This window comes from Microtus ochrogaster, chromosome 7 (assembly GCF_000317375.1).
Source record: "Microtus ochrogaster isolate Prairie Vole_2 chromosome 7, MicOch1.0, whole genome shotgun sequence".
Lineage (NCBI taxonomy): Eukaryota > Metazoa > Chordata > Mammalia > Rodentia > Cricetidae > Microtus > Microtus ochrogaster.
The window spans coordinates 83,602,784-83,630,056 of record NC_022014.1 but is presented as its reverse complement, the minus strand read 5'-3'; the positions used below and the strand labels follow the sequence as shown (position 1 = coordinate 83,630,056).

The following is a 27,273-nucleotide window of genomic DNA, read 5'->3' as shown; positions in this document are numbered from 1 at the left end:
CCCCTGCATCTGCTCCTTCCTCCAAGTGCCTGCCCTGCTTGAATTCCTGTCGTGACTTGGGAAGTACAAGCCAAATTAAACCTAAATTGCTTTTGGTCATGGTGTTTCATCACAACAATACAAACCCTAACTAAGACAGATACCTTGTTTCAAATAAAACAAAATCAAACTAGAAAAGTAACAGAACTGGGCTTGGCAGCCTGAAGCCTCAGAGCTTAGGAGGTTGAGACCAAAGACTTGATAGTTTTTTGAGGCCAGCCAGGGCTACAAACATAGCAAGCCCTGGTTTCAAAAACAAAAAAGAACACTAAAACAATAATAAAATCTTTATTGATAAACAATTCCAGGAAGGCTGGAGCGTCAGAAGCTGGGGATCCTGTTGGCCCCTCTCTTGCCCAGAATCAGCTGACAAGGGCTAATTTTTGTTTTTTGAGACAGTGTTTCTCTGTGTAACAGTTCTGGCTGGACTAGAACTCTGCCTAAAAGTCAAGGGAAACTTTTTTTTTTTAACTTTTAGAGAATCAGTTAAAGCTGGGCAGTGGTGGTGCACATTTTAAATCCCAGCACCAAGCAGCAGAGACAAACTCTGTGAGTTCGAGGCCAGCCTGGTCTACAGAGTGAGTTCCAGGACAGTCAGGGCTACACAGAGAAACCCTGTCTTGGAAAAAAAAAATAGATAAATAAATCTTAAAAGAGGGCTGGAGTACAGCCTAAGCGTAGGCTGGGTTTGCCACACACTGGGCTAGAGGTTCCACCCCCAGCATCAGGAGAGAGCAAGCGGGGACAGTGAGACACTGCCCCACAAGAAGCTGCAGACCCCAACAGCAAAACCGTTCATTTCAACTTCCTTAATTGTTTCCACTCCAACTCCAGACCAACCAAAAACAAGAGTGACCACTGGTAAGAAGGGGGCGGACTCCTGCTTCCCGCCCCAGTAGAATGCAATCTTTCTGCTTCTTCCTTTGAGTCGCGACCAATGGCAAAGTGTGACCAGCTACTTGCTGTGTCAGGCCCCAGGGGAGCAGGAGAGCTTTTCACCTGTTTCCGTTAGTGCTGATTATACCTGACAGTGTGAACGTGTTGTTTGTCACATGTGTGCTGGTCCGAGACCAGAAGGTACCGGGACCCCTGGAACCAGAGCCACCTGACGTGAGCCATCTCTCCAGCCCTGTATCTGACATCTTGCCTGTGGGTCTGTGAGCTGCTAAGTGTGTGTGGTGTGGGCTAAGCGGCCAGCTTCATCTCTGAACACGGGGGCAGTTTTCATGGAGCCATTTACTGAAGAGCCTTTTACGTGTGAGAGGGTGCACTTGCCCACGTGTGCGTGTTTAGAAGTCAGAGGTCAGTGTTCAGAGTCTTCCTCTCTCCACCCTCTGGAGACAGCGTCTCTTTAGACCTACCTGGAGCTTGCCAATGCAATAGGATCGACTTTTTGCACCCTGCCCTGCAGGGCCTATTGCCAGGCCTAACCCCACTAAACCAGACTGGGTACTTTCTTGCCTCCAGGGAGGCTTTGCTTAGCAAGGCTGATTGTGAGGAAGGGAGGTTAGGTGTGTATCGGCTTTCCCAGAGGCCTGGGTCCCACGGATATGACCTGTTCTGGGCTCCAAATCTGAAGAGCATGAACAGTCAGTAGTTTCTGGTGTAGGCGAGTTCTTGGCTGGGGTCTGGAGAAACAGCCCTTCTGGAGAACCACAGGAGTGGGCTTCTAAGCTAGAGTGTCCTGCTCATCTGTGACTCCCACCTCTCGCTCGAAGGCAGGATGCCTAGCCTGCCCATGACGACGTAATGGTTTTGTGACCAACAGGTGGAACCCTAGTTTTCTCCCCTGGCTTTGGGGTTGGACCTTATGGTATCACAAGCTCATCCCACCCCACCCTGAGTCAGGACCTCAGCAGCCAGCACCTGGAGCCCTTGGTGCAGGAACTGCAGGCATGAGCCAACACCCTGTACAAACCTAATTCTGACACCGAACCTGTCCACAATTGTCATCTTCGTAATTGGGAGGCTGAGGCAGGAGGATTTGTTGGAGACCAGCTGGGCTGCAGCCCCTCCTGTTGGAGGCACCTAGGCAAGGCTGGGCATGCTGCTCAGTCAGTGTTTACTTAGTAGGTATAAAGCCCAGGGTCTGATCTCCAGCCCCTTGGAGACTGAAACCCTCACAATTGAGTTATCCGGTATCTGGAGTTCCAAGACTACTATGTATCATTATGTTTCCAGCTCATGTTACACTTTTCAGGGGTAACAAATTACAATTGTAGCTTTGGCAAATTTAGTGTTTTCAGGGGTGTCCACTTAAGTGTTTATACCTATGATACGACAGTACCTGGGCTATGGCTCCACTGGATTTCTTCGAATGCAAGCACCTGCTTTACTGAGAGTGGCTTTGGGACATTTAGAACTGCAGCCCTGGCACTCCTAGCTGGCATCTTGCTCCTGCTTATACACCTAGAATACTCCTGGCTCCAGTCTGTTTTGTCTCTGTGGACCCCAGGGCATCCCCAGTTCTCCTGGGCTTGCTGGACAGTGACCAGCAGCATGGGAACTGACTCCAGAGGCCCCTACTACTATTGGTTAAGGCGACCCTTTCTCCCTTCCTACCGACCTCTAAACTTTCTTCCCATGGGCTCTCCCCCTGGTAGAAGGAGACCCTGATCTGGTAGATGCTTTGGGCTAAACAGCAAGAGAACTCAGAGAACAGCTGACAACCTTGAGTAGGCAAGGAGCATGTGGGGAAGACACAAAGGTCTCCCAGGTCACTTGGTTTATTAGATCCCAAAGAGGGGTGTCCCTGGGCCCACTGCCACCTCCTGGGTGAGGACCCAATGCCCAAGGGACTGAGAGGGGGAAATGGGCATAGAGCAAGCACAACCTCGTGATGAACCCAACCCCATCTGGGGAAACCAGGCTGAAGCCCGGGGGTGGTGAGGGGTGACTGCCATTTAATAGGAAGACAAATCCTTGGAGGGAACCTACGAGCCATCATGGCTCCAGATCAACCAGCACCCACCCCCCCCCCAGGCATGGGAGGGCACAGCAAGGGACACAGCCAGTTCCTGACGAGGGTAGTAGCTGCTGAGTGGGAGGGTTCAACAAAACTGACCATCAAAGCAGCCAAGGCTGCAGGCAGCAGGTGCCCATGGGAACCCCCGGCACCTTCTCTGGACTCTACTGTCATGGCATCTGTGGCGATTCTCGCTGCGGCTCCCTCTCCTGAAGGTACTGCCTTCAAGAACACTACACGACAGTCTCTCTCATGACCAAAGTGTCTGTGTGCTAAGCTGCCACACCGCCTAGGTTCTGCTCGGTGTACAGAGGGCCAGCTGGGAGTGGGAAGTGGTCAGCTTCCTCCTGCTTGCCGGGCAGGGCAGGGCAGGGCAGCAGAGCGGCCAGGGAGGCGGGGACAGCAATGCCAGCCTGAGCCAGACCTCTTCTCCTAAATGAATCATGAGGCGGATACAGGGCAAAAGCCCTGTACGGGGAGAGTCTGGGAGCAAGGAGGGCAGAGGTTCCACCCCAGTGGGCCTAAGGAAGGGACAAAGGCCACTGAATTAAACCCTGGCCTAGGCAGGGTCAGAGGCTAGCCAGCCCAAGGGTAGGAGGAACAGAAGCCTGCTGGGGATACAGCACGGGCCCAGGCCAGGAAGGGGCGTCCACTCCCCTCCCACTCTTCCAAGGAGCTCAGCACAGTGACTGAGCGTGGCCTAGATGTCTCTGGTGATGTCAGGTTGGCACCCTGATGCCAAAGTGCTTCCGGAGCTGCTCCAGGAACAGGAAGGTGAGCACAGTGTGAGGGATGAGGCGGATGCCGGCAGGAAAGAGGCCCTGGGTGAGGAAGACAGCGGTGGTGGCAACATCAAGTCCAGGGAGACCCGGCCCAGTTGCTCCCCCACGGCTCAGCCCCACTGCCCCAGCCCACCTTGAAAAAGGCCTGTGGTCCGAGCTTTGCGGTCTCCATGGCGCAGTGGAAGACACCCTACAGAGACAGTAAAGGTCACTCAAACGCACAGGTTAACTCTCCAGGCAGGAGGAGGGCATGGTGGTTCTGAGGGCTCCCAGGAATGTGACAGGGGCCGAAATGAGAGCAGCTCAGGCTGTGACATCAATGGGACAGAAGAGTAAAAGTCACATAGGCCAAGCTGATGGGCTACCGAAGACAGCCAGCCAGATGGCTCTGAAGGCGCCGACCACACACAGGCCAGATTCTACCTACCGCGTAAAAAGCTTCCCTGTCAACTGGTAAAGAAATCTAAAGGAGACAGGAAGGGAAAGTACAGCCCTACCCTGAGGCAAGTGCTACCCAGAGTTGAGCATCTAGAAGGGAACAGGGGACAACAGCCTTGTCTCTGGGTCCCCATGAGGGCTGAAGCTGAGAGGGTCCTGGCTCCAGAGAATGGCAGTAGACGGCGGGAGCTCCGGCCAGCCCTGGAGCCTGGCGCCAGTCTTTACCTGATATTCGCCCTTAGAGTTCATCAAGCGTGTCTTTAGCACATCCAGGGGCTGGCACAGAAATGTGGCACACCCGCCCTGCAGGAGGGAACTTGTCACCAGTGGGCCTTCAGGCACCCCCAAGCCCTCACTGCCCACAGGATACCTTTAAAAAAGCCCTTTGCCCCATCCCCGAGTGACCCAGTGCTGCCAAGACCCGAGTCCCTAGGAGAGGGAAACAGGAATTATCCCGGCCTGGGCTAACCTGTGAACGAACTTGGTTCCCAAACACGGCCTCAGAGAGGCTGCACCAGGCTCACCCCACCCACCCTCAGCCTCCTCCGACCACGCTGGGGCACTTACCGCAATGAAGCTGGAGACGAAGTGGGTGAAAATGTTGTCAGATAGGTACCCAGTGCTGAGGACCAGCTGCTTGGCCTGGTCATAGCAGGACAGCTACAGGGAGGAACAAGGACAGTTATAGCTAAAGACGAGCTCTCAGACCCAGGGAGAGTAGACAGGGTCCCCAGGGACTCCATCACCACACTTGGACACGCAGGTGAGAGTCAGATGTAGGCTGCCCACCCTTCCCCAGGATAGTGGGCATCTCCCCAAGGTCCCCAGTGCCCGCTGCTGTGTTCTGTGATCCCTGACGACAGAGGTCAGAGATATTGTCCGCAAGCCCCGTTCTGCACAGGAACCCACCTGGCCCACAGTGACGAGGGCCCCGCGGCTGGATGCCATGGTTGCTCCGGAGAAGAGCTTCCTCAGGCCTTCTGCAGGAGGAATCGAGGGGTGACATCAACCCCTATATGACACCTCATTCCCCACCCTGCCTGCCCCCCACAGGCTGCTTTTCCACCCCAAGCCCACCAGCTCAGGCACAGTGAGTACACACGTAAACATGTATTCAAATCCATACACGTTTACAACAATGTAGACTTCCTCTCCTCTCACCTTCGCGGGCCACACGGTACAGACCATCCAGGGCATGAGAGTAGCTGCGGTGGGAAAGACAGGTCAGTGAGATTTACCACATGTTCTGCAGGGTTACACGCCAGAAAAGCCACTGTGGGCCACAGGACTCCAGCGTGGCGTCATACTCAATGGGGTATTTCACAGGCCTGTAAGCCTCTCCCAGGGAAAGCTCAGGAAGTGACCCCCATGGGCTCAAGCTCGATCTGCCTGTGGGCAAAGCTTTGGTGGTCTGCTCTGCTGTTCCTCGGATGGAGGTTCCACTTCCCCACAGGATCCCAGGCTTGCTGTGGCTTCTAGCACAGATTATCACCCACCCTCTGGGCTAGTGAACCCAAGGGGGAACCAACAAGAAGCCAGAAACTAGCCAGGCCCGGCAGCTCACGCCTGTAATCCCAGCACTCGGTCTGCGCTACAGAACGAGACCCTATCCCAAAATGAAAATAAGAAACTGGATCAGCTTTGTGGAGGCCAAGCTAGGAGGAGCTGGAGCTCAAGGAGAGCCTGAGCAAAAGTGGGGGAGGCGGGACGAGAAACAGCCTGGCGCCCCAAGGCTGAAGGAAACTGAGATAATAATGACGAGAACGGACGGATACCCCAGGAAGGACAAAGGGCCGCCACAGAAGACCCCAACCCCAAAGCTCCCCGTTCCTGGGGCTGACCTGGAGTGGAAGAGGAGGGCCACTTCTACCCAGGCCTCCTGGCTGTAAGCCGTTCTCTAATGTGTCTTACTCCACGGGCTTTGAGGCTTGGGTGGCCCTGCACTTAGATATCTGATTTGGGCTATCCTCAGCTACAAAGAGGCTCAGCCCTAGATGACAGTCCTGGTGTCAGCAAATTCCAGAAGGCAGGTATGGGGACTGGCCCTCAGCCTAGTGAGATTCTTCCATAAGAAAGAACCTAAAGGCCTTAGGGGGACCAAGGGACACCCCTTAGTGACCCCAGGGTAGCATATTATCTAAAGCCACCAGCTCCCCTTTTCATAAAACCCACGTGCAGTATGGGAGTCCTGGTTAAGTCAGAGCAGAGCTCTGCAGGGTCTTCCCCTCCCTGACTGGGGCAAAGCCGGTTTCCCACTCACTTGCGCCGCTGGTTCAGGGGCAGCTTCATGTCGTTCTGCATCCTGAAACAACAGAAGGGCAGGTGGGGACGGGTGAGCCCCTAGGCCCCAGGTCAACTCACTGACCGGGATCCCGAGTTCTGGGTAGGATCACAGGACTTGGCTCTGCCACAAACCCAGGCTCAGGGACTGCATGGCGGACAAGGGAGCCCGTGACCCTGGGGGACGATAGGCACAAACCTGACGTTGACCAAATCTGCTGGGGTCCCCACGAAGCCTCCAGTTAAACCTGTGGTGACAGAAACGCCAAGGCCACTATGTGATGGTTCCCGGCGTCCTGGACCTCTGCCCGGCCCTTGCCCCGACTACCCAGTGCTCACCACTGATGCCGCCCAGCAGCACCTTGCTGTAGAAGGGGAGAGGCCCCTGGCTGTCCTTGGTCATGTAGTCCCGCATGGTCTCATAGATGGCGAACCGAGTCAGGGAGTAGGTCATCTGGGGAGGGGGCCTGGCTCAGAGGACTGGGCACTCCCCCCAGCCTAGCCATCGTCCCATGGGCCCTGGACACCAAGTGACTGTTCTAAGGTCACTCAGTTTGCAAGTAGCCAAGCCAATTCACAAGCCAGAGGTGCTGTCCCCAGCTGTCTTTAGCTTCAGTTTTCCCATCTGAAAGTGGAAGGCAGACCCCTGTCCCATACCCACCCTGTGTCTCTTCTGTAATAAACCTGAAGGGGAAGAGAAAGCAGCTGGAGCTCCCTAAGGCTCCTTCACAGGACTGAGCCCAGAAGCAGGACCTGAGAGGCTGGTGCCAAGGCCTGGGAAGCTGATGTCAACAAGAGAGAAAGAACGTTGTGGATCATGAGCCCTGACAGCGAGCCAAGACCAGTGCACGCACCTGTCTACACAGCGAGGCGCTCAGGCCGTTGTAGAGCGCCAGGATGCCGTCGGTTCGGATCACCTGCAGCGCCATTCCCGTCATGCGTAGCTTCACCTCCTGCTGCGTCTGTAGGTGCACCTGCGGACAGGCAAGGAGGGTACAGTCACGTTCCCACAGAGCGGAGCTCTGACCCGGCCACAAGCTAGAAACAAAGTTGTAATGAGATGGCTGCCTACGCCTCCAAAGGTAATTTCAAGGATTAGTCATTTCCAGGTCCACAAGCTGTGGTCTGAGCTGTCAGTACGCAGGCCTAGACGGGAGGAAGCTTTCTGTTTGTTTCGGCTTTTTGAGACAGGGTTTCTCTGTGGCTTTGGAGCCTGTCCTGGAACTAGCTCTGTAGACCAGGCTGGTCTCGAACTCACAGAGATCAGCATGCCTCTGCCTCCCGAGTGCTGGGATTAAAGGTGTGCGCCACCACTGCCTGGCTGGGGTGAGGAAGCTAAGACAGGGGCAATAGAGCGGTTCCAAAGGGTCTAAGGCTGGTCCCAGGCCTGCGATGGTTCCCTTTCATTGTGTAGCAACAACAGTTAACTGTTCTCAGGGCCTTGCCTCGCTCCCACCCCCTTACTGGTGGCCTACTGAAGTTCAGGCTCAGGAGACCCGGTCCTGAGCATTTGTGTGTCAGTTCCCAAAGAAGCCTGGTCACAGCCAAGTGCGGCTCAGACATGGTCACACTCATGCAGGAAAACAGGTAAGACGGTGCGGACAGAGGGGGCGTGGTTCTCAGCAACAGCAGTGTCACCTTGCAGTATGTGGGTCAAGAGGGACAGAGGATTTAAGCCACCTATCCAGGGAGTGGTGGCTCTGAGGGCAATTGCTCCCGTGTATGAGGGTAACAAGTCAGGGCAGAGGGCACACACGAAGGAACTCCAAAACAAGTTTTAAAGTTGGCACGGTAACTCAGGCATTCAAGTGACTGAGGCAGGAGGATGCTGAGTTTGAGGACAGTCTCAAGTACAGTAAGATCCTGTCTTTGCACACAAGTTTTCCAATGGTCTCTGTGAGCAATCCTTGTTGGAACACCCTGACCACTGCCTCCTCTGTGGCTGGGCACCGCCTGTCTACTGGCGCGGGTCCAGCAAGGGTGTCCTGGCTTCCATGGCAGCCTTTCTTGATCCTCCAGGCACCATTCTTCCCAGGGAACACCTGAGTGGGGGCGGGGCTGAGAAGCAGCGGAGCCGGTCAACACTCAAGAGGACAGGCCAGGAGTGGGGTGCTTGAGAGGCCTTCAGGGCCCAGGCCTACTGTAGCCACTGAGCCTGACCCCCATGGAGAGGGCTGCAGGTACAGACACAGCCAGGAAAGGAAAATATCCTCAAGAAGTCGCTCCCACAGTAACCAGTACTCTTGCTATTACACCACCTGCAGTGGCAGTGCCCAGGGGCTGGACCTGTGTGCGCCACTCACAGGACAAGTAAGGTTCCAATCCTCCCTTGTACCCAGTGGCCAGCATTCTTACTAATCAGAAAAGCTGAGGGTGATAATGAATGTTTGAAATCCCTGCACTTGGAAGGTAGAGGAAGGAGGAACGGAAATCCAGAGCCAGTTTTAGCTGTATAACAAGTTCAAGGCAAGCCTGGGCTACAAACAAGAAAGAAAAGAAAAGAAAGAAAAGAAAAAGCGACAGCCTTTCTTAGGAAGCAGGGTCCCAGGCAGAGACAGAAACTAGCGGGGAACCTCAAGTGGTAGACACAGAGACTAGATCAGCTCAAAGCTCAGAGGCCAGTCCAACGTGGGGCTTCAGGAAAACGGCAGTCAGAGCCCCCTGGGTAGAGGGGTCCAAATCTTTGTTCTCTGAACAAACAAACAGTCAGGGAAAAAAATCCCCCGGGGCCTTCCCTGGCCCTGGGGAACAGGAAGAGTGCTGTCTTAGTTTGCTCTGTAAGCGTCTATTTTTAAACAGGGAAAAAAAAAGACAAAAATCCCACAAACCCACGTGTCTCATTTGTTTTTTTTTTTTCTTTGAGGGGCGTAAGGTTCGAGACAAGATCTCTCTGTGTAGTCCTGGCCCTTCCTGGAAGTCGCTCTGTAGACCAGGCTAGCCTGGAACTCTGCCTCCTTGTTTCTTATGCTGAGCCCGGTGAATGCCGGGTCTCCTCGCTCACCTGGGGGCGTGCTGATCCTGGCGTGTCACCCGTTCAGGCGGAAGCAGATGACCGAGGTCACAGCACCACCACCGTCGCCCTCACTTTCGCCCCGCACCGTAGGGGGTGCTAAGCAGGCAGGGGAGCTCTGCCGCTGGGACCAGGCTGGTCTTTAAGTTCCAACACCTGTGTCCCCTGCATCTCTACCCTCAACTTTTTACCAGAGTTGTAGAATGTTTGCCGCCGAGGAACGGCTCGGAGCGCAGAGGCGGGACAGACAGCCATCTGTTAAAGATGGGGGAGAACCAGCTGGTAAGCTGAGGATTGGGGATGTCTCCGTCGCCTGTCCCCAGAGAGACCCATCTGCAGAGGGTCCCCGGGGACTTTTCCACCGCTGCCTACTGGGAAACGAGCGTAGTGGCGCCCGCAGGCCCGAGCCCGACGGCGCAGAGCAGGGCTCAGGCCAGCGTGGCGGTAATTACTGGGTGCGCAATCAAGCGGCGGCCGCAGCAGGCGTCCTGTGGGCGCCAGGCCGAGGACGGTCCCCGGCGCCTTGGGCTCACGCGCAAGCTCGGCCTTGAGACTCAGGCTCACCTTGAGGAGGTCCAGCGGGTGCGTACAGCAGGCGGCCCCGCAGGAGGCCAATCCCCCAAAGTACCAGCGAGATGCCCGTGCTTCGGCCATGGCCAGAGCAGCAGCGACCTGGCCCAACCCGGGTCAGCACCACAACTCCGGTTCCAGCCTCCTGACACCCGGTTCAAAGTGCCACCGAGCGCCCGCGCCTGGTGCAACCAATGCGCCCGCGCGGCCCCAGGGGCGGGGCCTGGCGGACTCCACCCACGGCAGGACTCGGGCTTTGGGAGGCTCCGCCCACCCTCTTAAAGCGGAGGCAGCAAGGGGCCGAGGTAGGGGGTCCGCCGCAGACGACCGTGAAACCCCTGGAACTAGACCATAGCCACATCCATTCTCTAGATTATGGCTTGGGTCGCGGATCCGAAGGTCGTCTGCCATCCTCCACCCATCGGGAGGCTGGTTTCCTACCAGCCCCCCTAGCCTTAGTCTGAACTTGCACCCTGGCGCTGACTCGTGTGTTACCCAGGCAAAGGACACGTGCTGCAGCAATGGACCTCGGTTCCCCATCCCCCTGACCACAGAGTCCAGCCCCCGCCCAGATGTAGGGGGATGGAAACCTTCTTGGGGCCGGCTTGCAAATTAAATAGAAACCACGGACAAAAGACTCTCAGTGAAGGATAGCGGTGCTCCTCCCCCATGCCACACACCCAGTGAGTCCCTGCCAAGAGCAACTCGGCTCAAGTTTTGCTGTGGACATAGCCCTAGGCGGCCGCCATGGAGAAGGTTCTGAGCTGTGAAGTCTTCATGGTTGGCTAATGGCTCAGGCTCCTAGGAGGCAGCTCCAATCTACCGGCCAGAAGTCCATCCCCACCTCCCAACAATTGGCAAAGAAATCCGTGTATGCTCCTAGCCCAAGGATGTACCTGCTAGGCAAGGTGAATTCCAAGTCCCAAGGCTGCTTTAAGTCTGGCTATATGAGTTAACAAAGACCTCCCCTGCAGCTCTGACTTGGTCTCTATTTGATGCAGAGAAACACCTGGCAAACAGCTCCCGCCCAGCAGTATCCAGTCCTGCCACCCAGTGCCCAGCTTCACAGCAGGGAGGGAGGTGGAAGGGAGCAAATTGTGTCTTCCTGAACCCCAGGCGGCCTCCCATGCTGAGATGCTCTTTGTCAGGGCACCAAGATAACAGGACAGGGGAGCTCCTGGCATCTCACTTGTCCTGGCGTTCCTTCCCGTGCCCAGGGCACACTACACTCGCGGATGAGATCTATAGCAAGGGGGTTGGGTCACTTCACACTGGATCCATTCTTCTCCTGCAGCTGGTAGGGGACCATGCGCACCTTGGGGATAGGCAGGTCCCCAGGTCAGCTCCATGGGTTGCTGAGAGACCAGAAGCAGCACCTGGTCTTGATACAGACCAGCCCTGCCCAGGAACTGAGAGGAACTGGGTGTGAGACACATTGAGCCACAGGACCGAGGGTTGGGTAGGCTCAGGCCTGACTGATCTTCCCAGAAACAAACAGTGGAATGGCCTTGTTCAAGGCTAACTCAGCACGGGAACAAAGCTATGCCCACAGCTGTCTAGTCTCACCTGGTTACCAGACTACAGATGTGTATGCATCTACCCTTCTCTGAGGGCTGGAATCTATCCCTGACCAGAGGACCCCAGTCCATGGTACAGAGCGAAAACAAGCCCTGACACAGAAACCGAGGCCAGGAGCTAAGGACTAAGTTTTATCTTTGAGACAGGTTCTTACTGGGCAGCTAAGACTGGCCTCAACACACATACACGCAGTGATCTAGGGCCCACAATGTAATCTGGATCAGGCAGAGAAAGGCTGGGGTGGTCAGACTTGGGGAGGGACCTCACCTGTCAAGTTAGGGCCCAACTTTTTTTTTTGCAGTGCTTGGGAAAGGGCTCAGCTTTCACACAGTTGAGTGCTTTACCACAATCGGCATCACCCGCACCCTCGGGTCTGCCTTCAGATTCCAGAATCACAGGAGCGGGGTCAGCAGTGGTCACTCTATCCCCTGATCAGAGACGCTGATCCCGGCTGAGGATACTCAGAGCCGAGGTGAACTTTCCAGGCCCCAGGACAGGCCCAACCTGGGGTTCTTGAGATCTGGCACTACTGCCCCAGGTGTTAGCAGGATCAGGCAGGTTATGCCTAGGTCACCTGGTAGCCACATTTGTGGAGACAGCCCCAAAGTACTGCTGGGAAATCATTAACCCGGGCAGTGTGGCAATGCTAGTAGCCGAGGCCAGGAGTTCACTGGGAAATCAGTTCCTTGTTATGTGAAGTGGACTGGCCCACAGCTGGGTGGGGCTGCCGGGATTCCGGAGGCATCACAGAGCAACACTGCTGAGCACATCGCCCTCTCCTGGTCTCTCTAAGAAACTGCAAACGTTCTTCCAACAGGAGGCCCAAGGCCAGGGTGCACCTTCTCAAACACCTCTGAGGATCTGGGCTCAGGTCTAAGACCAACTAAAGAAACTTCTGTTCCTCTCCCAGGCTCTGCTGAGGTCTAGGAACAAAAATTGCTACACATGGGGTGACCCACCTCAGGCTTAGTCAGGTCTTCCAAGACTTGCAAATACAAGACCCTTCTGCCACCTTGCTCCAGTCTGGTGAGTCAGCCAGAACTTTTATCCCCCATGTACAAGCCCCCTTGCCTTGGGCATTAGGGGTAACAGCTCAGCCTCCATCCACCCTGACTAGGGTGATGTTGGACCCGGACTGTCTTGGTAGGTTGGATCACTATTACACTTTGTTGCTTTTCAAACTCCAAGCATCTAAATGGAAATTTCACATCCAAATCTCAGATCACCCCAACCCCAACTCGAGCTGCACACCAGCCCCTGCTAAGCCTGCGTGGACACAAATCTGCCAACCTTGGGGATCAGAGGATGGGTCCTTGCACAATAGAAGTGATGGATGGCTGTAGACCCTCAACATCGCCAACAGGGAGGGGAGGCAGGGGCAGACAGCCTGAGGAAGTCAGGACACACACACCTCTAGATGACCAACAGGGAGGAGAGGCAGGGGCAGACAGCCTGAGGAAGGTCTGGGAAACACATGCCTCTAGATGACCCTTTGCGCCACCAACCCCGGGCACACACACCACTCACCACACACACCCAGCCTCAACAGTGTATTTTCTCAGTAGCCACAGGGGCGTGTTCACTCTGTAAGTTCTCAAGGCAATCTGGAGAGCTCTGCACAGCTGTGGCGGCCCTCCCCATCACAGTAGGTCCATCCTGTCTCTCTCCCAGATCTCGGTCTCCAGTGTCAGTAGCTGTTGCTCCCAACACCCCACCTGGGAGTGAAGCAGGGGTGAGCGGGCCTTGCCCAGGTCCCAGGGACCCCAGTCCAAAAGTCCTCAGAACGGGGGTGTCACTCCAGAACTACAGTGCCACCCACGGCTTCCAAGGCTGCCTTGATCTTCTCAGCCTCGGCTTTGGCCACGTTTGCTTTGATTTCCTGGGGCAGGGACTCTACTAGCTTCTTGGCCTAAAAAGAGACAGCAGTAATGAATGAGCTTGTGGCACTTATAGTCATAACGAAGTCCATCCTAATAGGGTCTAGAGCCCGAGGACTTTCACCCCCAGCATAGGCGAAGGCTCAGAATGGGGTCCCACCTGCACAAGGTTTATGCCCTGGACATAGTTCTTGATCTCCTTGATGAGTTTCACTTTGTCCACGGGCTTTGCTTCTGTCAGGCGGACGGTGAAGTGTGTCCGTTCTTTCTGTTTGGGGATGTCTTCTGCCTCGGCCACCTTAGGGAGTGGAAAGAGGTAGGGTGAGGTAGGGTAAGGAAGGATGAGGAAAGGCCGCCCACCAGGACCTGCAGCAACATCAGCAGATCCTGAGCTCTGCCCTCTACAAAGCTGTACCAGACCCCTTTCAATCAGCTCTGCTTCTACTCCCACAGGGCAAGGCCCTGAAACAAGCTGCACACTCCTTTTACCTCCTGACATTTTACCCCAGCCCTCTCTAGAGCTTAGAGGTCACCCGCCTCAGCCTCCTGAGTGCTGGGATTAAAGGTGTGTGCCACCACCGCCCGGTTCACTTTAACCTCTCTTTAAACTGTAATTTGCGGGTTGAATAGATGGCTCAGTTGGTGAAGGGTTTGCCTTGCAACGGTGAGGACCCGAGCCCGACCCCTGGAGCCCCTGCATGGCAGATTGTGCCTGTAACCCCAGCACTGCCAAGTTAAATGGGAGGGTGCTAATGGCACACTGCTAGCCAGCCTGGCGTTGTCGTAGGGTATACAGACAGTGTGTGAGGATGCACTGCTGTGACTGGAGCAATAAAAAGCTGATTGGCCAACAGCTAGGCAGGAGGTATAAGCAGGATTTCTGGGGACAGAAACAAAGAGGAGAAACAGAGGCACACAGGAAATGTGAAGAGGAAACAGGAAACGAAGGATGAAAGAGAGGTAACGCCATGTGACAAAATGCAGATTAATATAAATGGGTTAATTTAGTTAAAAGAACTAGGCTGACAAGCCTAATCTAAGGTTGAACTTTCTCCGTGTCATTGTTTGGGAGCTGACTGGCGGAACAGAAAGAGTCTTGTTACTCCAAGCCAACTGAGACCATGTTTCAAAAATAAGGTGAATGGAGCCTGAGGCTCCAATGGGAACGCATGCAAGCACGCACAGGTGAGGCTCCCACGGGAACACACGCAAGCACGCACAGGTAACAAGCAATTGTACTTATGAGGTAGGAAGAATAAACGCTTTGGAGATATAGAAAAATCAGGACTATCTCAGTCTTCAGCCAACAAAACCTATGTGTCAATAATAACAACTTTTTTCTTTTGTTTTTTTGTGTGTGTGTGTGTGTGTTTCAAGACAGGGTTTCTCTGTAGATTTGAAGCCTGTCCTGGAACTAGCTCTTGTAGACCAGGCTCTCCTTGAACTCACAGAGATTCGCCTGCCTGCCTGCCTGCCTCCCGAGTGCTGGGATTAAAGGTGTGCGACACCACCGCCTGGCTAAATGACAACCATTTTAAGCCCCACTCTTCCAAGCTAGCTCACAGTGCGACAGGAGAGCCCATGGTACTCCTGATCTGATGCACGGAGACCTCAAGGCCCCAGATCAGTCCTACCATCCAGGTCATGTCTGGATGTCGGCTTCCTGATACAGGACCAAATGGCAATAGTACTCCAGTCTAGACAATTAATCCAACCCTCGCTTCAGAAGTTCAGGGGTTAGGTATGTTGTTCTCTCAAATGAACATGGGTTTAGTTCCCAGCACCCATGTGACTTGGGGTGGTCACAGGGCCTTGAACTCCACCTTGAAGGGATCCAACATCCTCTTCTAGCTCCCTTAGGCGCCCACATAAATGTGGCACACGGACATACATACACACCCACACGAATAAAAATAAATCCTTATGACAAAACAAAACATTAGGATTGAATCTAGTCCTGGGTGGCTTAGAATTCACAGACATGCACCTGCCTCTATCTCCAAGTGCTGGGATTAGGGGTGTCGGCTACCATGCCCGGACCCTACTCAGATTTTACAGACTGCTTGGAAACCCGTCAGCTGGAGCTGTGAGGAACGCCTCACTTTCTCTTTGTCAGCTTGTGGAGGCCTTCCTTGAAATTCCAGCCGCTACCCAACTTCAGCGGCCTGCCTGTTGGTCTCCAAGCCAAAGTGCACCTCACACAGGAAGCAGGCACGCTAGGACCGCATCCCTGCGCCTTGCCTACTTCCTTCAACAGCACTCACGGCACTGCTGTTTGATGAACTAGTCACAAGACCGTTGTCTTTATGAGGTAAGGTCTACCCACCAGCATAGCGCAGAATGAAGGGGAAACTTGTGGACATGAGTTTTACCGTCAGGACCCAGCGTGGAGGAGAGAATTCCTAAAAGGTGTCCCCCTTTACCATTCCCCACGAGCTGTAACGTGTACACCCACCCACATACATACAGCAATAAATAAAACAAGACCTCGAGTGCCCCTGGCAGAGTGGCGTTCCCAGAGGTGTTGCGGGGAAGCGCACAAGGGGACACACTAATGACAGCTGCAGACCCAAGCAGGGGCTAGAGAAACGTGCCACATGCTGAGATCAGCAGTAACTAGGCACACAGAAATGGCTCCTTCTGTTGCCTAGGCTCACCTCAGGGGCTGCTGCTGCTGCGGCAGGGACGGCACCAGGCATCATGCCACCCATTGGCATGAGGCCAACATCCTGGATCTTCAACGTTTTCTGTGGGACACAAGAGAAGTTTCAGTGGCTGGTTGTTCTTCATAATGAAGGCACAAGACTGGCTGGCCCTGGCATCTAGTAAAAGCACATCTGAAAATTTGCCAAACTCCCGGGACACATCTAGAAGAGACATGGACCTCTGACCCTGGTTTGGCAAAATATCAAACTCCCAAAATACAAACAGAAGACAGGGATCTTAGTCCCGGTCTGTGGAGAGCTCTCCCAGTACCTTCAGGAGCTCATTGAGGTCTGAGATCTCCAGGAGCGTGAGGCTGGCGATGTCTTGGACCAGTTGCTGGATCTTGGGAGGGTATTCCTTGGGAGCATTATCGAGAGGGGCACCCGCGAGGGCTTCACTCCTTCTGTGGCTGCTGCTCCTCAACTGTCGCGCTGCGCAGACGCCGGGGACCTGTTGCCTAGCCCCCCGTGCAGACAGACATCAGACCCGCGAAAAGGGGAGAAGCGGAGACCAGAGAGTGCAAAAGATACATGTGCTCAGTCCTCCACCATTGGGGCCAGAATTCACCAGCCGAGGCTAAAAGGGACCTTCCAAGCTTCCCAACGTTTCCCAAAGAGTCTCAGAACCCCACAAGATTATGCCGGCAATCCTGCCGGAAACTGCAAGCTTCTGCTTGAATGAAACACATCTGCCTAGCGGGTGCATTCTGCTGCACCAAGCATTCCAAGGCTCCGGGCTCGAGCTACGCAGCCGTGCACGGCCGGGGTCGCAGGGGCGGGAAGCTTGGGACGAAAGTTACCTGTGCCCAAGGTCGCCCAGGCCGAGCCGTCCTCTCCACGCCCCACCAGCAGGGCCGCGGAAGGTGGCCATGCGCCCGCCACCCGCGCCCTCCGGACCTGCTCCGGCCCGCCGCCCCGGCCACAGCGCTCCAGAGCCTCCCACTCTACCTGGCAAGGCGGAGCGCTGCTCCCCGCAGCCCAAGCCGCGACCCCCACACGCGGCCAGCCGCCCCCGGCAGCATAGCTCCGCAGGCGGGAAGGTCACACGCGGATCTGTGCGGAAGCGGCGCTCTAGCCGGGAGCAGGCGAGCTGACCGGGCCGCTCTAGCCGCGAGGCCTCCAAGCATTAGAGCCGAAGCCCGCTGCTCTAGGCTGGGTCGGCGCCTGGTATTACGCACTAGGCGACGCGACGCGCAGACGCAGTCTTGGCCCGGAATTAGTGCTGGGCTAGCGGTGTCTCTGAAAACCCTGTAGGGCAGCCCTTTGTGTTGCCAGCGGAATGCGCCAGCGACCCCTACGTAAGGAGACCGTCGCGTAGACCCTTGAATTCAGCTCAGACGTCCAAGAGATTAACGCTATAATCCAGGGATCTAGTGCCCCAAGCATAAACGAAGGGCCACTCCATTGTTCTAGAAACCTGTCACCCTTTCCCCAACGTGCAGAGCGCATGCCTGTTCCCCCAGGTTTGAATGCACACCCAAAGCAGACGTTTAGCTGGGAGGGAAAGCACGACATTTACGGCTTGGATATCCTCACCAAACACCAGGCTGAAATGTGTTTTCCAGGGTGAGATACTGAGAACTGAAAACGTAAGCAGTGGTTTGACTCCACTGAGGCTGTAAAAGCCCATCTTTGAGCCCTTTTTCAACTGCTGGGTGATACTCTGTGCCACGGGAGTCAATACAGAGTGCCCACCAGCAAGAAGACCATCCAAGGCCTCTCACCCCGCACCTCCCAAGCTCCAGGACTGATGCAGATTATTGCAATGAAGAGTACCCTCACACTGCCGCACCAAACACTCACAACAGCTTCTGAAATACACTTTATTAGCACTGTTCTGCACTGGAGATGACAACGGAGGAGTAGGGAAGCTAGACATGCCTGACGCCTCCACCGTGCTGTGCAGGAACCATGCCTGGACAACACAGTTCACATCAGACTCTGGGACAGCAGTCACCTGTGGCAGGCCCCACACAGCAGCACTCCCCAGAGGAGGTCCTACCTGCCCTGCAGAGTTCCAGCCCTGGGGAAGGCAGACTGCATCAGGATCAAAGCAGGGAGCCAGTGACAAGGAGCCAGACCACTGAGGACAGGGACGAGGGCCAAGGGGGAAGGCCCAACCCTTGCTCATGGGAGAAGGGACACTACAGGGCAGTCACAGGGAGGAAATGGCTAGTTAGACACATGGGTGGTTCCTGGTGAACCATAGTGTTACTCTGGGTGGTGAGTGCCGGACTCAAGGTCAGTCGAATGAGATGAGTTGGGCTTCACTGCCCGGGGCTGGCGGTCCCTGTGCAGGCGGTGGCTGGGCCACAGGGGGCTGCTGCTGGGGAGGGCCAGTGGCAGGTGGCATCTGGAGAGGAAGAGCAGACAAGCCCCATCACCCTTCTGTCCACACACAAGAGTTTCTGTTTAGAGCAAGCTTCATTGCAGCACAGAGTAACCCACAGTGCCAAGGCACTCAAGAGGCTGGTGTAAGTCTGTCTTTGCTATGCAAGCACATGTACATACGTGTTTGCATTGACTTGCATGTCCTCATTCTGATGAATGAGAAAAGCCCCTGAGTATAAACCTAGTGCAAGGGTTTGAGGCTCAGGGAAGTGGCCTGAAGACGGCTCACCTGCTGGTACATGGGCTGTTGCCCTGCGATGTAGGCCTGCTGGGCTGGCAGAGATGCGTCCTGGCTTGGAAGGGTGGTCATAAGATTCTGTGGAGAGTAAGATTGAGCCCAACACTTAGTAGTCTGTGACCAGTAGGGCCCAGGAGGGGAGGACCTGTCCTCTGCTAACCCATCTTATGCCCAGCAGAGACTAGGCCTCTTTACCTGCATGTTGTACGGCTGGTAGCCCATGGACATTGGCTGGCTCCCCATGTAGCCTATGGTGCTGGTTTGTGGAGGCTGGGAGATGGCTGGGAGGCTCTGCGGGGCCTGAGAAGCCACAGTCTATGGAAGGAGGGGGGGGGGAATGAGGGAACAGACAAGGGCTGGGAGTAGAGGAGAGGAGGTGACCTTGCCCACATACCTGGTAGCCTGGGGTTGGAGTGGGTTGGTAGGAGGAGTAGGCAGGGCTGGTGGTGGGCCCAGCCTGGGCCTGTGGGGCTGCCTGTGCCGCAGGAGCGCCTGCTGGGTACATGTAGGCGCTGACCATGCTGGGATCTGTAACAGGAAAGATGAGCTGCTTTAGGTCAGGAAGGACAGAGGGGGGAGACAATGCCTTTCCCTGGGGTTTTTCTTTTGTTGTGACTTTCAGAACCAAGTACATGCTTCACTTATAAAAGGCAGGTAAAGCCAACAAGGGGAAGTAGGTCCTAAAAGAACATGAAAGCAGAAAAAAAAATGGCCCTAATTACTTTTGTTTTTGTAGCGCTGAGGGCTGAAGCCAGGGGTTTGAACATGATAGGCAGGTGCTCTACCTGAGCCACACCCCCTCCCTTCAAACTGCATTGAAACACGGGGCAGTTGCAGTGAAGGGAAGGGGCCAGGGAGAGCTGACATGAGATTCCTGGAGCTCATAACTGGGAGTTCACAATCCAGATGAGAGGAACAAAGACAAACACGCTAATATTCCAGGAAAGACTCCGTGGGACAGAAACGAACCAATACACAGGGGAAACGAAGGGCACCCCACGCTGTCAGGACGAGAAGAACTAACGTGAACCAGTGTGCTCTGTGACTGAGAAACTGTCAACATATCCTAGGAACCCATGGCTTCACTGTTTGTGTGGAACACAGTTCTTTTTTTTTTTTTTTTTTTGGTTTTTTTTTTGGTTTTTCGAGTGGAACACAGTTCTTAAACAGAGTCTTCCTGACTCGACCTCTCAAGTGTTGGGTTGTAGCTGCACATACCATGCGCAGCCTGAGATACTGCTTCTAATGGCTGTCCCCACAAAGAGGAAGCAGGATCACAGAGATCTGAAGAATGGACAAGCCAAGCAGAGTACCAAGCTACCCTGGTCAGAAAGTGACAGGCCAGTCAAGGTTATAGAAGTGGCTGGCAGACTCACATGGGTCCTACCAACAATAATATGTGTATTAAAGTCAAAAGAAACGGGGACAGAGAGATGGCTCAGCAGTTAAAAGAGCACACTCTTCCTCTGTTTGGTTGGTTTTTCCATACAGGGTTTCTCTGTGTAGCCCTGGCTGGCCTGGAACTCAGATATGTGCCTCTTCTGCCTCCCTCCGAAGGGCTGGGATTAAAGGTGTGCACCACCACCGCTCACAGCACACTCCTCTTATAGAGGATTCAAGTTTAGATCTTAGCTCCCATGTCAGTTCTAAAGACTCCAGAGACCTCCTGTGACCCCTGAAGGTTCCTGCACTCACATGCACACACTCAGACAGAAACACAAACATATACATAATGAAAAACATGAAACCATGTCACACACTTTAATTCCAGCACACAGAAGGCAGAGGCAGGGGGACCTCTGACTCGAGGCCAGCCAGGCCTACATAGTGAAACCCTATCTCAGAAAATAAATAATGGGGCCGTGGTGGCGCACGCCTTTAATCCCGCACTCGGGAGGCAGAGGCAGGAGGATCTCTGTGAGTTCGAGGCCAGCCTGGTCTACAGAGTGAGTTCCTTTCTACAGAGAGAAAGTTCACACCTACATAAATGACAAGAGCAGAAAAGGGCAAGTACATCCTTCCTCTGGAAGGATGATGGCTAAGAGAAAGGCACTACTTGGCAAACAGAAGTTCAAGAAAAACTTAGAAGATGCAGGAGTCTGAGTACCAGGGCATTTCCAGTCTCAAGGTCTTTTCTAAAATGGTACCTGGCGATAATGGAAACAGATGTGATGACCGTGGAACCCGCCTCAGTCACACAGAAGTGACGAGATGCCTGCTGAGCCCACCCCAGTTAGCAGGGATGTAACTAAGCAACGCAGTGTACCCCACATGCCAAAGTTCCATCTTGTGCCTTTCTGACTAGAGGTGTAGTCCACGGCCCCAGCAAGTACTAACACCAGACAAACCAAATTGAAGGCAACTTGCCAACTACAGGACCGTGCTCAGAGGGTCTCAAGTAGGCACCATGTGGTACAAACAGAACGGGCAAAGTTTGGAAGAGAACAAGGTGCAGCAGCCTGACTGTCAGCAACAAGGGGATTTTCTGTTAGCACAGACATCTTCCCTGGGCAGTGTGTGATCCAATGTCTCCTGTCTGTGAGCACATCCTGACTTTAGGAAATGCACTGTGGGTGAAGGAGCTTCACCTGCCCCTCATCTAGAACAGATCAGGAAAGGAGTTGTGTGTGTATATGAACACGTGTTTCCATATGGACAGAAAAAAACAATTATAGAAAAATATTCACTTAGAGAATTTGGACACTTTGTCATGACCCTCTGTAAGCTGGCAAGGTTACCTGCTGTGCTGCCAGGCATGCTGGGGTAGGGGCCAGTGGCTGGGGCTGGCTGGCTCATGTACACACCATGCATTGGGGAGCCCTCTACTGAGCCTGCTGGGCTGAAGGTGCCAGGAAAGCTGGTTGGGCCTGAGGGCTGGTAGAGCACACCCCCAGCTGTGGGCATAGCCTGGAGCTAGAAACAAAGAAGAGCCAACAGTCAGAGGGGTTGTCCTTGGCCCAGGAGGGGCAAAGCGGGGTGGGCAGCACATGCCTGGGCATAAGGCAAGGGGAAGGCAGGCATCTGGGCACGCATCTGGACAGTCTGCTTCTGTTGCTCCAGGCGCATCTGCCGCTCCTTTTCCTGCTCCTGCAGGCGCTGGATAGCCAACTGCCTCTGCACCTCCAGGTACTCCTGCAGCAACAGACAGGAGGCGGTCAGGCCAGCCTGGGCCTCCCCTACCCATATCCCAGGTCGGGTGCCACACCTGCTTCTTCTGCCTCATGATCTCCAGCTTCTGTGCCAGTTGGATCTGACGCTGGCGCTCGGCCTCCTCGGCTGCCCGGCGCAGTTTCTCCCGGTGTTCCTCACGCAGGGCACTCAGGGCTCCCCGAGCATCACGGATCTGTGCCAGCTTATCCTGAAGCCCCTCGTAGTACACTGTGTGCAGAGAACAGGGCAGCTCAGCCCTCTCACAGCTTGCAGGCCTAGCTGGTATGGGTTTCTGTTCTGCTTGGTCAGGGCTGTAGATAAAAAGGAGCAGAGCAGGCCCCACCAATGGGACCACCTCCCAAGAGCTTCAGTGGAACCCAGGGTCTCACAAGACCCCAGGAACAATTAACCACCGGATGGGGCTCACAAGCCTACTGCCTTGGGAGCTGAAGCAGCCCCTGCAGGGCACCTGGACACCTACACCTGCGCTCATCCAGCTGGTTGAGCAGCTCAAGCAGCTGCGGGTGCATGCTGTTGATGGACTGGAAGAGTGACAGCACGGCTGAGTCATTGGTGATGCTGCGGCCCCGCATGTGGTTGCTCTTCATACGGTTGACGAAAGTGGTGACGGCATTCTGTAGGGCCTTGAGGAACTGCTCGTGGCTCTCCTCTGACTCCCCGTTCTGGTACTGCTGGAGAGGCAAAGTAGGGGGCTGAGCAACACCACATCAGGGGTGCACACCACGCCCGCTAAGCCTAGAAGTGTCCCTAAAAAGGTGTTAGGCTGGCAGACAGGCATGGCCCACTGTGTTTAGGGCCTGGCACGGACAAATGATCCAGTCCTTAACCTGCTTGACAAGTGAGCATCGTTGGCATCCTGCTCTACACACAAAGTAACAAAGACAACCTGAGGTTCCTGTCCACCAGGACACTGCTCACCAGCGCAGAACTGGGGAGAAACCTCTGCCTGGGTATGGCTGGCACCAGCTCAGAAGTTGGGGGATAGGGAGGCCCTCTTCTGAGCTGCTCTGGAACACTAGGGACTGCAGGACAGCTGGAGCATGAGACTCCTTGCTCTGACATAGCCCTCCAACCAGGACAGGAGGCAAAGCTTACCTCACTAAAGGGGCCACTGGAGGGAGCTATGGACTGAGAGTCTGTCTCTGGAAGAGGAGCCTGGAAGAGATCAGAGTTAAGTAAGGGCATCTTTGGCCAGCTTCGTATCTGGCTCTAAGAACTGGCAGTCAAGAGTGCAGAGGAGCCTCTTACCTCCACCATGCTGTTGGGGGCTGTATGCCCCTCCCCAGGCTGGGCAGCTGGCTCCGTCAAGGGCACAGGGGCAGATGGTGTGGGGCTCTTCCGTGCCTCCTCCTGTTTCTTTTCCCAGTAGTTCCGGTTGAGGTACCGTGCAAGCTGCAAAGCAATAAGAAAAGGAGAGGGAGTTATGGCTGTGGTCGGGAACAGGAGAGGGAGTTATGGCTGTGGTCGGGAACAGGACAGGGCAGCCCCACACTGTGCCACTCACCTCAGGGTCGATGTCCTCAGCCAGAGGTGCTGATGAGTTCTGGGGAGACAAACAGAGTCTGAGGAGCGACAGGCTGAAGGGGTGATGTGATCCCCAAGTAGTCAATCCCACAAGGACCCAGACGGCACCAAAGGACGGCAGCTCTCAGGGCTGGCCAATGTTCTAACCCCGTCTGGCACCTGCCAGCCCTTTCCTTCTCAGGGCCTTTGGGCCTGGCATTCACTTTCCTTCTGGCAATACAGTGTTAAGATCTTGAGTCATGAAACTGTCACGTTTTGCATCAATCTTTAACTTTACTAAGGTAGAGGGCAGCACCCAGGCCTTACTGACTTCCTAGGGCAGGTGAAAGCACTTTACACGGACAGTGAAGCCCTAGTGTGTGGGCCGTGCTCACAATCTGAGGAGGAGGAAGAGTGTCCTCAACTAGCAGGTACCAGGGCTGTTTCCAGCTCTGGCCCCCATTCGTGGCTGGCTACTGTGAAGAGCTCCACAGAGCCTCCAGGAGAGTTTAGTTCAAGGACTGAGGGTGGGAGGGAGGTGGGTCTCCAGAAGGTCAGATCTGTAATACTCCCTGGCAGGGGGCCTCTCTCGGTACCCTCTGTACCCCTACAACAAAGCCCCAAACCAGCAGAACCCCCCTGGTGATCCCTGGGAAGTGAGAAACAACTCACCACAGGGGACGAATACAGGCTGCCGGCTGGGGGTGCAGATGAGGCCAGGGGTGTGGGCTCTGCCTTTGGGTGCCCTGTGTGTGTTGACTTCTGTCTCTGAGGCAGAATCAGGAAGGAGCAGACATCATTAAGGGAGTGTGTGGCTGTGGAAACTCAAGGTGACCTTCATAGCGCCCCGTGGCTTACCATCCTCTCTTTCTCCTCAGCCTCAGACTGAGAGAGGGCCAGCGCCAGCTGCAGCTCCTCTTCTTCCTGCAAGGCTGTCTCATCCCGCTTTGGGGGCAGCTGAAGACAGACAGGGCGAAGTGAGAAGGGCCCAGGAAGAGGTGAGAAAGTGTTCTAGGGATGGGAGGGGCCTCGCACCTGAGACTGCTGGGACAAAGGGCTGGTCAGGTACTCTGGGGGCAGCTCTGTGGTCGAGGCAGCCTTTCCTTCCGCTTTCCTGCAGCAAGAGACGCTGTAAGTGACCAGACACTGACACCAGCCTCCCAGGGACTCCTCACACCATCTCCAAAGACCGACATTGCAGGTCAGACAGGGACATGTGGCTCCATGCCCACGTCCGAGGAATGGCAGAAGAGACCCTGGCCCCTCAGCCAGCTGCAGAGCATGAGTGAGTCACTTGGCCTAGGCCGGGCCCTCTCCTGGCTGAGTTGAGCAAGGGGCTCTCTTAGCACCTAGACATTGCTGACTGCACCGGCCATGACAAGCAATGGGCCTTCCCTCAGAAGATGCCAAAAAGGGCATCAAGGTCCAGGCAGGCCAGGAATTTTCTGGAGTGTGATATAGAGCAGAGATTTCTCTACAAGTGTGGCTGAGGGCCACATATATATAGCATACTCAGGATTTCTAAAGGAAAAACCACACTAAAGCATGTCCACACACACAGCGGAGGAGGGAAGCCGAGCAGCCCGAAGATATGGTTAGGAATGGACCTCTGTAGAACAAGGGTTGGGTTTTACCAATAGAACAAGAGTTGTGCAAAGCCGAGGCCCAGCCTCATGTGCGATCAAGGCACTTCCCATTTCAAGAAAAAAGAGCTCCTTTCAGCAAGACCTGTGTCCTGTACAAGTGATGTGCCGCCATGTTCAGTGTGACTAACTGGACGCCAGAAGTCCACTGCACTGGGGGAGAGACGGCTCAGGGGTTACAGGCATGTTCAGTGTGACTAACTGGACGCCAGAAGTCCACTGCACTGGGGTAGAGATGGCTCAGGGGTTACGGGCATGTTCCCTCTTCCAGAGGATCAGGTTCCTGGCACCCATATGGGGCAGCTCACAACTACCTTCCACTCCAACTGCAGAGGGATTGGATGAATCTGACCTACTTAGGCACCTTCACACACCTGCACATTCTCTACAGACACACACACATATAATTAAAAATAAAGAAATTTATCTAAAAAAAAAAAAGAAAAAGAAAGGGTCCCGCTATAAACTGTGATTGGGAGCACATTCTCTTATCTGCTTCTATGATGTTGGCTCTGACTAGATGTGAAGCTTCTCAAAACTGTGGATCTCACTGGAAAGCAAACTCTATCAATTTAATGTCAGTGTATTCTGAAACAGAAAGGGGGAGGGGACAAAAAACCAGGGTGTCCTTGGGAGCAGCCTCCTCACCCAACTGGTCAAAGGTTATCAGTGACAGATGGGGGAGGGACACAGACTCATGCCTGGGGCTCTCGAGCTAAGCACCAAGTAGTCTTAGATTCCAATGGAGGGACGGACCCTGGAGACAGGTGCATCACAACTAACAGGCTAAAAACACCGTCCTGGTTAAGGAGACTGGCGAGGTACGATAATACAGAAAATATACTCTGAAACCCTGGCATATCCCAACAGGGACCAAGAAGCCACAAAGGACCTTCCTAGGGTAGTGGTCAAACTGGAATACCCAGAGGACAGGTGCTGGCAACACAATGTCCCATGTCCTGTGACAATACAGCACTGACTTCTCAGACCATCTGCCTTTTTGGAATGGACACTAGGCATGTTCAAGCATAGAAGACCATGAAGTTCACACAACTCACTTTAGGGCCATCAAAACCACTCAGTGGGAATGAAGTTCCTTTGAAAGCAAGCATGGCAGACCTAAGCTTGACCCCCAGAGGAAGAGAATCGACTGCACAAAGTTTCCCTTGAGCTCCACAGACACACACAGCATCAGCACTCACGCCCACCTATGTCTCCTTCCCAACCCCAACAGATTCTAAAAATGTAGAATAAAACAGAAACATCCGGGGACACAAGGATGAGGGGGAGGGGAACCATAACTGAGAAATCCAAGCGAGGGGCTTGCACGTGTTCCCCTGTGCACACGCATACACGCATACACACGTCTCTATCACCTGCGCCCCTCTTCTGCAAGCGTTCTTTCCTTTGCTTTTGGTTCTTCTAACACAGGGACTCACGTAGACCTAGCTGGTCTGGAACCTGCTATGTGGATTAGGCCACTGTGGGGTCATGTTATTCTGTCCACCACCTGTCCCAGAATTTGGGGTGGTGGGGCTGCCTGAGAGGCCCAGGAGTCTACACTCACTTGTTCAGCTGCTCGTAGCAGGGCTCACACACGCGCACCTCCTTCTCAATGCCGAACTTGGGGATGGTGGAGTACTTGGAAGAGCACTTGCCGCAGAAGATCTGCCCGCATGCCCGGCAGTGGTGCTGTGAGATAAAGCGGGACAGGTCCAGTGACGCTGGTTACGGTTACGCTGCCTGCCTACCAGCCAGAACTCCCTTGTGTGCGTGGGAGCCGGGACAGGGACAGGTCCAGTGACGCTGGTTACGGTTACGCTGACTGCCTACCAGAACTCCCTTGTGTGAGTGGGAGCCGGGACAGGGACAAGCAGAGCAAAAGGGATGGGAGGCTTACAGGACACTCAATTTTAGCCACCATTTGAAGGAATTAAAAATAAACAACAGGCTAGGCGGTGGTAGCACACCCCTTTAGTCCTAGTACTTGGGAGGCAGAGACAGGCGGATCTCTGTGAGTTCGAGGCCAGCCTGGTCTACAGATCTGAGTTCCAGGACAGGCTCCAAAAACCACAGAGAAACC

At 54.6% G+C, this 27,273-nt stretch overlaps 3 protein-coding genes across 8 annotated transcripts in view; all 3 read right to left on the bottom strand.

Moving 5' to 3' along the window:
- Positions 1–2,725: 2,725 nt before the first annotated feature.
- Positions 2,726–10,555, bottom strand: Slc25a10 (solute carrier family 25 member 10). Its single transcript, XM_005350867.3, has 11 exons — positions 10,079–10,555; positions 7,359–7,478; positions 6,844–6,958; positions 6,704–6,752; positions 6,485–6,526; positions 5,386–5,429; positions 5,134–5,204; positions 4,792–4,884; positions 4,450–4,527; positions 3,920–3,976; positions 2,726–3,825 (listed from the first exon to the last, which is right to left on the bottom strand). The coding sequence occupies exons 1-11, from the start codon at positions 10,166–10,168 to the stop codon at positions 3,724–3,726; spliced, it is 861 nt and encodes a 286-aa protein (XP_005350924.1). The 5' UTR covers positions 10,169–10,555; the 3' UTR covers positions 2,726–3,723.
- Positions 10,556–13,195: 2,640 nt separating this feature from the next.
- On the bottom strand, positions 13,196–17,759 carry Mrpl12 (mitochondrial ribosomal protein L12). The gene is made up of 6 exons (XM_013347595.1): positions 17,722–17,759; positions 17,193–17,492; positions 16,516–16,702; positions 16,197–16,286; positions 13,700–13,837; positions 13,196–13,571 (listed from the first exon to the last, which is right to left on the bottom strand). Exons 1-6 carry the CDS (start codon positions 17,757–17,759, stop codon positions 13,455–13,457), a joined length of 870 nt encoding a protein of 289 aa, XP_013203049.1. The 3' UTR covers positions 13,196–13,454.
- Positions 17,760–18,053: 294 nt separating this feature from the next.
- Positions 18,054–27,273, bottom strand: part of Hgs (hepatocyte growth factor-regulated tyrosine kinase substrate) — a 16,254-nt gene continuing 7,034 nt past the window's right edge. For 2 of the 6 annotated variants that reach the window (XM_005350863.2, XM_026780580.1), the window contains exons 8-22: positions 26,758–26,882; positions 24,583–24,661; positions 24,406–24,504; positions 24,220–24,315; positions 23,549–23,587; positions 23,293–23,436; positions 23,140–23,199; positions 22,505–22,715; positions 22,079–22,251; positions 21,865–22,005; positions 21,612–21,786; positions 19,268–19,401; positions 19,069–19,188; positions 18,865–18,951; positions 18,054–18,597 (exon numbers count right to left, since the gene is read on the bottom strand). In XM_005350863.2, coding sequence (XP_005350920.1) covers positions 18,487–18,597; positions 18,865–18,951; positions 19,069–19,188; positions 19,268–19,401; positions 21,612–21,786; positions 21,865–22,005; positions 22,079–22,251; positions 22,505–22,715; positions 23,140–23,199; positions 23,293–23,436; positions 23,549–23,587; positions 24,220–24,315; positions 24,406–24,504; positions 24,583–24,661; positions 26,758–26,882 — 1,794 coding nt within the window. In that variant the 3' untranslated portion in view covers positions 18,054–18,486. The remainder of the gene's footprint in view (positions 18,598–18,864; positions 18,952–19,068; positions 19,189–19,267; positions 19,402–21,611; positions 21,787–21,864; positions 22,006–22,078; positions 22,252–22,504; positions 22,716–23,139; positions 23,200–23,292; positions 23,437–23,548; positions 23,588–24,219; positions 24,316–24,405; positions 24,505–24,582; positions 24,662–26,757; positions 26,883–27,273) is intronic. The other 4 variants (XM_026780583.1, XM_026780582.1, XM_005350864.2 and 1 more) reach the window with 2 other exon arrangements.